The 11,132-nt window shown below is 38.2% G+C and overlaps 1 protein-coding gene across 1 annotated transcript in view; it reads left to right on the top strand.

Annotated features, from left to right (window-relative positions):
* LOC125037125 overlaps nt 1-7,056 on the top strand; it is an 84,311-nt gene extending 77,255 nt beyond the window's left edge. Inside the window, exons 10-12 of the mRNA XM_047630151.1 lie at nt 2,998-3,162; nt 4,560-4,757; nt 5,204-7,056. Of these exons, the coding sequence (XP_047486107.1) occupies nt 2,998-3,162; nt 4,560-4,757; nt 5,204-5,439 (599 nt within the window). The 3' untranslated portion in view covers nt 5,440-7,056. The remainder of the gene's footprint in view (nt 1-2,997; nt 3,163-4,559; nt 4,758-5,203) is intronic.
* The last annotated feature ends 4,076 nt before the right edge of the window (nt 7,057-11,132 follow it).

The raw sequence follows: 11,132 nt of genomic DNA, 5'->3' as shown, positions 1-11,132 counted from the left end.
GAATGGGGGGGTGGTGAGAGAGAAGACGAAGAGGAGGAAAACGAGGTGTGGGAAAGGAGGAGGAGGAGGAGGAGGAGGAGGAGGAGGAGGAGGAGGAGGAGGAGGAGGAGGAGGAGGAGGAGGAGGAGGAGGAGGAGGAGGAGGAGGGGGGGTGAGAGAGAGGGGGAGGAGGAGGAGGAGGGGAATGCGCGAGAGAATGAGATTTAAGAAGTGGATAAGGAGAATGAGGAGAGGAAGAGCAGAATACGTGATAGAATGAGACATAAAAAGAAGAGAGGGAGAAAGTGCGTAAGAGGAGGGAGAGGGAAAGAGAGAGGTAAAGGAGGAAAAATAAAAAAGAAACGAGGAAGAGAAGAGAAATTAAGAAAAAATGGAAAGACAAATGAAGAATGAGAAAAAAAATACAAATGATAAAGAAGAACGGAGAAGGGAATACAAGAGAAAGACAGAAAAACAGAGAGAATAGACGAAGAAGAGGAAAACAAAGATCACGAAGCAAAATAAGAGACACAGGAAGAAAAAAATATACACTTTCAATACATGACCGGAAATCACTTAAACCGAAGTCAAAGCCGGTGCAAAAGTGAGTCCGAACGAGGGTGGCCGCTCTGGTAATTTTAGAGAAAAAAAAATATATATATAAGTGTGTGTGTGTGTGTGTGTGTGTGTGTGTGTGTGTGTGTGTGTGTGTGTGTGTGTGTGTGTGTGTGTGTGTGTGTGTTTGTATGATGGAATATCTATATATGATCAGTATCTTTCCATTTTTTATAACACTCTCTCATACGTTTTATCATGTCGGTTGATACGTATTTTATTATTTTCTGGTGAATTACAACTACGGTATGTTTTACGCTTTAGAAATGACTGGTGAATTTTCCATTAATAATCTCTTATGTCGCAAATTGACCTATTAAATCCGTTTTTGAAAGTGGGCTAAAAATGGCGGACTTTTTTCCCTCTCTCTCTCTCTTATATTTTCGTTATTTTAGTAACTCGCTGTTTTATACATTTTTTAGGAGGCACATTTCCATTTTTTTTTTCTCAAAAGAAACGTAAGGAATTAACTATATATAGAAACAAGTTTTCGAGAATAACTATAATCACGGCTCTTAAAACGTTTGTCGGCGCATTATCGAACGCAAAACAATTCATGAAAATCAGCACTGGCAAAATCTTCTTTTTAACGGAGGAGAGAAGGGAAAAAAAATCTCATGAAAGGACAATTACCTCGCCAACCTTACTTATTTTTCTAGTGAAATTGTTGGATTTATGGGCGCCATTTTGTGCAACATAATGCTTTCCTTTGCAATCTTTCTCCTTCTCCCCCCCCCCCCTCTCTCTCTCTCTCTCTCTCTCTCTCTCTCTCTCTCTCTCTCTCTCTCTCTCTCTCTCTCTCTCTCTCTCTCTCTCTCTCTCTCTCTCTCTCTCTCTCTCTCTCATTTCCCTCCGTTCACACTTTTATCACCGTCTGTATCACATCCTCTTTCGTCCCCAAGTCTTGAGTTTTTATTCGACTTACCTTTTCCTATAATTTTTACTAACCAAAATAATCTCAATTGCGTGGAATGTCATAAGAATTGTTATCACATCAGCCTTATCAATGTATCCATTTGTAAATCAATTTTCGAATGGTATTTATGCATTCATAACTTTGTCGAGACAAGTGTATAAGTCGATAGTACACACAGTGGCCTTCACTGACATGGAATCACGTATATGTGGCTGCCAGGCATGAGGTAATAAACGCATAAACACAAGTCATATAAAAACAGGACGGCAGGACACGATCTCTGTCTCTCTTTGTCTCTCCGCTTGGTGTGTTTCGTTTACGTCTGTCTAGCTGTTTGTCTCTGTTTTTATCTGCTTTTTTTTTCTTTGTCTCTGTTTCTTTATCTCTCTCTCTCTCTCTCTCTCTCTCTCTCTCTCTCTCTCTCTCTCTCTCTCTCTCTCTCTCTCTCTCTCTCTCTCTTTCTCTCTCTCTCTCTCTCTCTTTCTCTCTCTTCTCTCTCTCTCTCTCTCTCTCTCTCTCTCTCACGCCCTCTCCCTTTCCCTCTCCTCCTCCCTCTCCCCCTCCCCCTCCATCCCTCAATATCTCCCACCCCTTCCCCTCCCCTCTCCCTCTCTCGGTCCTTCTCTCTCTATGTGTATATATATATATATATATATATATATATATATATATATATACATATACATATACATACATATATTGATATATCACACCTTCACAGCGTGTTCTTCCGTCACCTTGAAAACACCAATCGGCTAACCTTCATTACATTACTGCGGCCACGTCAGGCAATTATTCTCGTACCTGAGAGACCGACCCTTCCTGTCCGCTCCCCGACACTTCCTTTGCAACCGGATTCCTTCTTTTTTTTTCTTCTTAGTCGGGTTTTTTTCTCATCCTTCTTCTGTGAACTTGCTTTTTAAAAAGACGGCAATTTACATTACATTAGTATCCCCTGCGATTAGCGTCAATTTCGGCGGCCCTGAGGACGTCGCGTTTTCTTTTTCTCCCCGTTTTCTGTTTCCACCGCCCGCCGTTTTCTTTGTCGTTGCAACGCAGGAAGGTCGTAAGTGCATTAACCACTTGGCTATTACGTCCTCTTCCTTTCCCACTGCACCCACTGCCACTGTGCAACATGAGACCGGTTGTAATTTCGTGGAGGTTTCGTGTCACGTTGCGAAATCGTTGCGCGTCAAAGAGAAAAATGGAGATGTGAACTGAAAGAGAACGGCAAGAATTTTGATTTTTGTTAGCGTAAACCGCCCGGATTCAAATATAATATTTCACTTAATACGAAATCATTGATTAATTCATCCTCACTATGTATTACTCATACATCCTTTCACTATTTATCACCATCATAACGACGCACGCCACCCAACCACAACCTAATTACCAAACAACCAATTTAACAACCACATTACCCATCATCCATGATTTAATTACCCCCCTCGGCCATTAACGCTAATTAACCCTTCTCATTACAGGCGTCGACAGGTTTAAGCAGTCCCCTTGTCCTGTAGCAGGCGAATACACAGGTGTTATCCCAGATGCAACGATACTGTGCGCCAAGTTATATTCTGACTGCAATAACCCTGAGATCATGTTCTACACTGTGTTTTCGTGTTATAACCGCTCTGAAGTCATTGAAGGTAATTCATTGTGTTTTTTTTTGTATTTTATATTAGTAAAAAAAAATAAAATAAAAAGGAAATGACGAACAAATAAGAGAAATCCATGTTAAAGTTTAATTTGAGAGTTTAAATAACTATGGTACTCTCCAAATAGTGTAAATATTGATAATAATGATAATATTTATAAAAACGATGATGATAATTATAATGATAGTGATAATATTGACAATAGTAATAATAATGAAATAATTCTAGTGATAATAATAATGAAATAATCATAATAATAATAATAATAATAATAATAATAATAATAATAATGATAATGGTAATTATGACAATATTAATAATAATAATAATAGTAATAATAATGATAATAATAATAGTAGTAATAATAATAATAATAAGTATAACACCAATAAACGAATGGAAACCGAATCAAACCGACCTAACCTAACCTACCCCCAAGAAAGCACTACCTCCCTTAACCCCTTTGCCCCACGCTAACCTACCCCTTTGCCCCACGCTAGCCTACCCCTTTGCCCCACGCTAACCTACCCCTTTGCCCCACGCTAACCTACCCCTTTGACCCACGCTAACCTACCCCTTTGCCCCACGCTAGCCTACCCCTTTGCCCCACGCTAACCTACCCCTTTGCCCCACGCTAACCTACCCCTTTGCCCCACGCTAACCTGCCCCTTTGCCCCACGCTAACCTACCCCTTTGCCCCACGCTAACCTACCCCTTTGCCCCACGCTAACCTACCCCTTTGCCCCACGCTAACCTACCCCTTTGCCCCACGCTAACCTACCCCTTTGCCCCACGCTAACCTACCCCTTTGCCCCACGCTAACCTACCTCCTTTACCCCACGCTAACCTACCCCTTTGCCCCACGCTAACCCACCCCTTTGCCCCACGCTAACCCACCCCTTTGCCCCACGCTAACCTACCTCCTTTACCCCACGCTAACCTACCCCTTTGCCCCACGCTAACCTACCCCTTTGCCCCACGCTAACCTACCTCCTTTTCCCCACGCTAACCTACCCCTTTGCCCCACGCTAACCTACCCCTTTGCCCCACGCTAACCTACCTCCTTTACCCCACGCTAACCTACCCCTTTGCCCCACGCTAACCTACCTCCTTTACCCCACGCTAACCTACCCCTTTGCCCCACGCTAACCTACCCCTTTGCCCCACGCTAACCTACCCCCTTTGCCCCACGCTAACCTACCCCTTTGCCCCACGCTAACCTACCCCCTTTGCTCCCACGTAACCTACCCCTTTGCCCCACGCTAACCTACCCCTTTGCCCCACGCTAACCTACCCCCTTTACCCCACGCTAACCTACCCCTTTACCCCACGCTAACCTACCCCCTTTACCCAACGCTAACCGAACCCCTTTGCCCCCTTTCCTTCAGAACGCGAGTACCGGTGCCTCGGCCAGTGGAGCGAGACCACCGTCACCTACACTTACACGGAGCGGCGAGACCAGGCAGGCTACGAGTGTTTCGCGGGCGTCGTGGTGAGCGATGGCGAGATCTACATCATGGAGGCGGGTGTCAACTGCCAGAGGGGGCTGGAGGCGCTGTCCTACGGGATGAAGCTAGTGAAGCAAGGTGAGGGGAAGGGAGGGTTTTGTGGGGTTTTTTTATGGCTGGTTTGTGTTTCATTTTGTTGTTATTGTTGTTTTGTTTAAGCAAGCGTTGTTTTTTTATGTGTGGGAAGTGGGTTTTTTTTGTTTGAATTAAGTTTTGGAGATTTTTTTGTTTTTTGTTTTTTTGGTATAGAAAAAGGAATTCGTTTTGTTTCTTTCTTTCTTTTTGGATTTCGTTTTATTGTTGTTATTGTTTGTTTGTTTTGTTTGAGGAGGTTGTTCTTAAATTGTTTATTTGAGAAGTTTTTTGTTCCGCAATTTCTTTTTCCATTTCATTATTCTTCATTTTCGTATAATTGTAGTTATTCGTAGGAAAAACGACGTGTGATTTGCAATTATCAGAATTAAAAAAGAATAGATCTTGCCAAACCAAACGCCCCTTTGCTAACCCGCCCATTCTCTCTCCAGCGCCCTGCCTGAACGACGCCGCCATGGCCCCACGCCCATACACGCCCCCGCCCCCCCACACGCCCTGGTGGAACGGCACGCGCAACCCGTGGACCAAGAAGGCCTCCTCCACCACGCCCAAACCCGCGAGGAAGGACACACCAAAGGGCGGCGTGTCTCCTCGCGCTCCGACGCCCATCCTCATCCCCGTGGGCGTCCTGGCCGTGCTCTTGGTCTTCTGCCGGGTGTGGGCGTAGGTGGAGCTCGTGACGTCATTGGAGATTCCTGTTTTTTTTTTTTTCCTCGAAGCAAATTGATTTTCTTTTTTCGTCGTGTTGCTCCGCCCACTCCTCTCGCTTGCTGTGAAAATGCATTATGGGAATGTTTAAGATTCTGAGCATTATTGTATACTAAAACATTGCATTTTTTAAAAAGATATATGCATTACTTTATACCATATCGTGAGGAAAGAGAGAGAGATAGAAAAAGAGATTTCAACACATGCATAGCAAGTAACGATGAAATTAGAAAGTTTGACTTCGATTTAAGTCCCATTGGCGTTTCTCCGGATAAGCTCCGGTCTACTTACCAAAAGAACGAATGATATTTTATGATATATATATATATATATATACTATATACATATTACTGTTTTTTTTTCAAATACGAATGACTGTGCTCTTCAAAATTCGCTTAGCTGCGGAGCTTCGAGGGGAATTCACGCAACGCCAGCTTTTAGAAAGATATTTATATATGGACATTTTAGTGTCACCTCCGACCGCACCGAAACCTGAATCCATTTTAGCGCCGTTAGTTGATTACCTTTGATTTCGATGATTTTGGGATCCGTTCTATCTCGACTGTAAGAGGGTGGGACTGCTTATCATTACTGTTATTGTCATTATTACTCAATCATTATCTTATGATCATTATTCATTAGTTCTGTTTAAATACAATTGTGAAATCATCAATTTGATTTCCCTTTTTGAAAGCTTCGTTGATCTCTTGTTTCTAATAGAGTAAAATAATATTGAAAAAAAAAATAAAAATAAAAATAGATATATACTAGAGATGCGGCCACTCTAGTCTGGCAACAGTATATAACGAGATAAACTTTAATTAAGATTCTATTGCACAATGATGATTTTTTTCCTCCTATATCACTGCTCAAGAAAATATTAGTTTATAGAAACAATTGATTTGCAACTGACGTCTCTGTGGGTACGACGCTCGGTTTGCAGTGTTAAAGAAAAACATTTATTCATTAGTAGAGTTAGAAATAAATAAATAAATGTATACGGATTTAGCATCGGAAATCTTACATACAGATCACCAATTATTATTAAATTTCAGTTTGAATCGCTCAGGGAATGACTTCAGGCAACTTCAGTAAATAATAACTTCAGATTGTTTTTTGAAAGTTACATTTTTACTTATTTTTTAATTATTATTATTTTATTTATTTATTTAGTTAGTTTTTGCGTTTAACGATTAAATATCAAATTCAAAAGATTAAATCAATACTTCGTATCAAAAAAAATATCCACTTAACCCTAAGGTATATCTAATCACTTTGAAGCATGATCAATTATGTTAATAAATCTGGATGTTGTAATTTAACCCGAAAAGAAGTTTTAGAAAATAACACGATACTGAGGCGTCGATCCCGAGAGACCGAAGTTGCGTCGTCCAAAGTTACGTTGGTTAAGTTATCCTTTGTTATAGTCATTCAGCTTTATTTTACTGCAGTATTATGTTTAGGTTGTATGTTTCGTAATCCGTTTATGTCTCTTTCTTCCTTCTTTTCCTGTTTTCTCTTTTTCTCGTTTATTTTCTCCCGTATCCAAGTAAGCATTTTTTTTTTTTTTTTTTTTTTTTTTTACAGTAGGTTTGTTTCCTTTTTTCGTTGTGTTGTTTTTTATCGGCTAGATATGTACTTATATATATATATATATATATATATATATATATATATGTATATATGTGTGTGTGTGTGTGTGTGTGTGTGTGTGTGTGCGTGTGTGTGAGCGTGAGTGTGTGTGTGTGTGTGTGTGTGTGTGTGTGTGTGCAAACTTACGCTTTGGGGTTATCGGAAACACTCGTAAACAGCACCTGTTAAACTCATCAATAGCCAGTGTTTTTAATCCATCCTCCTATTTTCTATGACTCCGACACGTTAAAACAGATATAAAGAAATCAGTCTCTGCTGGAAAAAAACACATCAATATCGTTAGATGAAAAAAAAAAGTTATTTATATATCTGTATCCAAAATCGTCTATTGTGAACCAAAAGGGCATTCTACATGGTTGTTATATAATTCCAAATGCATTTTTGTTCGTATAAATGGATTTTTGTTATGCTGTCATCTACATTGTATTTATTATTATATAGTCTGTGGAACTAAATATCCTTGCATTTAATGAGCATATTATATTGTATATTTATATTGTATTTTTGTATATTATATAATCTTTGGAATTAAATATCCTTGCACTGTTTGAGCATCTATTGCATACATGTATTAACTTTTTTTTATATTACTTTTAGTTATCAACAAGTTCCATTGAATTCCTGGGTGTGGTTGTATATTTTCGAAAATGGTTTTTAAAATGCTATTGCAGATTAATTGCACTCATTCATGCATCTGTAGAATGCTCTGAATTTCGAGATTATATACATACACTGTATTTATATTTTCTTTTTTTTAAATTGAGTCTTTACTTAACGCAGTATTTTATCAGAAATGTAACTTTACATTTCCTTTCTAGTCTTTTAAGTGTATTTCCAATATTACATGTAAAACGAATTAAGTGAATTGTATATGATTATATGTGAGTATTTTTGTTATTGATATTACTATTATCATTATTACTATTACAATTATTATTATTGTCACTGCTATTATCATTATTTTAATAATCATTTTTTTTTTTCATTCTTCGTATTATTATCAGTATATTTGCATGTACTGTGCACTGTGTATGTAAATCACAAGGTTTTAGTAGGGGAAGTATTCATATATTCTTTTATTATATCTTAGAAAGAAATCTTATTTTATCCTTATATCCTTTTCACACTTAATAACCATTCAACCATATGATGAAGTCACCTCGATGGCTTTTGATGTTACTAGTATGTCCTATGGACTTCTTTCTTACACTTATTTGTATTGGAATTATGTTCTTGTTAATACTCAAACACTTTTGTGGGATTAGTGTATGCTGTTATTATTATTTTCTTTTTTTGTAAATATTGTGTAAATATGTGTAAATACATTTATTGTAACTGGTCAATATTAATAAAATGCTTCGCTTATTATCGTTTTTCATTGTTATTCTTAATCTGTGGGACTGTACGTGTCTTTTTCTTAATTAAATGAAACAGTATTTAATAAACAAAGTTCTGTGTGGTAGAGAAAAAACAACAATACAAAAACTTGTTTTTTTGAAAATGAGACTACAGTTTCGAAATCCACCTGGACTCCATCTTCTGGTCTGAAGAGCAAAGGAAAAAGAGGGGGTAGAAAAGAGAATGAGAAGAGGCAACACGGTAGGAGAGGACAGACGAATGGAAACGAAGGGAGGTCAGGTCAGGTCGGAGGGTCGGGCGGACTGTGTGCAGGGTGGCCGGCATACGGGAAAAGGCGGAGGATGTGGGAAGCGAGGAGACTGTCGCCAGGAGAAAAGCCGCTGTTCAGGTTGAAATTAGGAAGCAGCTTTATTAAGGAGGATTCCTCCAGTCTGCGGGCGTGGACGTCAGCGGAAGGAAAGACAATTCGCGCTGCTGACCAGTCCAGTTAACGGCCTGTCCTACTGATGGAAAAAAGAGGGCGTTGTTGTTGTGTCCCCTGGATACAGCGTACTTGTGATGAGACAGGCGCTTAGTGAGACTGGCGCCCGTCTCATCAAAGTATTGCTTATCACAGGATGCACAGGGAACAGCATAGGTGCCCACCTTCGAGGTAGAGGGACGATTGTGACGGAAACTTCATCTGGCGAAAATTCAGACCTGAGGATAGAATCCAGGTGGATTTCGAAACTGTAGTCTCACTTTCAATACATCTAGATTTTGCATTGTGGATCTTTCTACCACGCACATTACATCATTTGTACATTTGTTTACATAAGATCCTTAAAATTGCGATTAGAAACGTGAATATCTGACATCATGTGTCCTGAACTGCACGAGCTCAAACGAGGTGAAGCCGGAACTCTGTTCGTCGCCGCATTTTGGGGCTAAATCTTCACGAAGTGGTTGTGCGAATAAGGGTTCTGCTGCTGCCACTGATGTAAAAAAAAATAATAATAATAAAAAAAAAAGACTGGATCGCGCAACCTATTGTTATTACGCGCCAAAATTAGAAGCCGGATTATTTTGATCGCCGCCATCTTGGTGATGCCACGTTACGCGGAACAACTTTGTGATTGTGGTCCGAATATATATGTGTGCGGGCGTGTGTGTGTGTATGTGTGCGGGCGTGTGTATGTGTATGTGTGCGGGCGTGTGTGTGTGTGTGTGTGCGGGCGTGTGTGTGTGTGTGTGTGTATGTATGTGTGTGTGTGTGTGTGTGTGCGTGTGTGTGTCTTTTATGTTCTAGTTACTGTAAAGGAATAGATCAGTGGGCATCCTCTGATTCTCCGGCATGCTGAGGCGTGGCTCCAATATCTCTGTCTGTGCTCAGAACAGGACTTCTGATATTTCTTTTATTCTAGAGATAATAATGGTTTTATTCATACATAATGGTTCTCATTATCATTATTTATTTAACGTTTTTATTGTTATTCTGATTAACATCAATATTGTTATTATAGATGTTATTATTATTATTGATATCATTATTATCATTATTATTGATATCATTATTATTATTATTGATATCATTATTATTATTATTGATATCATTATTATTATTATTGATATCATTATTATTATTATTGATATCATTATTATTATTATTGATATCATTATTATTATTATTGATATCATTATTATTATTATTGATATCATTATTATTATTATTGATATCATTATTATTATTATTGATATCATTATTATTATTATTGATATCATTATTATTATTATTGATATCATTATTATTATTATTGATATCATTATTATTATTATTGATATCATTATTATTATTATTGATATCATTATTATTATTATTGATATCATTATTATTATTATTGATATCATTATTATTATTATCATTGATATCATTATTATGATTAGCAATACTATCGTTATCATTATTATTATTGTTGTTGTTATTATTATTATCATTATTATTATTATTACTATCAGCATTTTATTACCATTGTCATTATATTTATATAACCATTTTATTATCATTATTATTATTATTATTATTATCATTATTATTATTATCATTATTATAAGTATGGAGAATATGATAATTAATTACTTTAGCAATGAAGTTCTATCGATACGTTTTCACAATGAGGTCTCCTAGCATAGAAGACTCCCCAAGAGGGCCGCCGCAACTTTTCATTGGCTTCAAAACTGAAACAACAGAAGATCGATCCAGTCTACTTTTTTAAACCAGTGACTGCCGTTTTCATCTTTTGTGGGAAAGAGATCTCCATGAAGTAATTGTGCGAATAAGGGCTCGCGGAACTAACCCTCTGTTCGCCGCCGCTTTTCGGACAAGAGGTCTTCATGAAACGGTGGTGCGAATAAGGGTCTTTAGATTCCTTCTTAATAATTATCTGTGTCTGTTAATATGTGCGGTTATGTTGTAGCTGTGGTGGGGTTTGGGTTCGGGTTTGGGCTTGGGTCTCTATCTGTCTATCTGTCTATCTATCTATCTTTCTATCTATCTATAAGTATATATACGTATATATGTATTTATACATACATACATACATACATGTATATGTATATATATGTATATATGTGTGTGTGTATATATATGTATGCATGTACACG

This window comes from Penaeus chinensis, chromosome 2 (genome assembly GCF_019202785.1).
Source record: "Penaeus chinensis breed Huanghai No. 1 chromosome 2, ASM1920278v2, whole genome shotgun sequence".
In the NCBI taxonomy this organism is placed as follows: Eukaryota; Metazoa; Arthropoda; class Malacostraca; order Decapoda; family Penaeidae; genus Penaeus; species Penaeus chinensis.
This window is presented reverse-complemented; position numbering and strand designations above follow the sequence as displayed.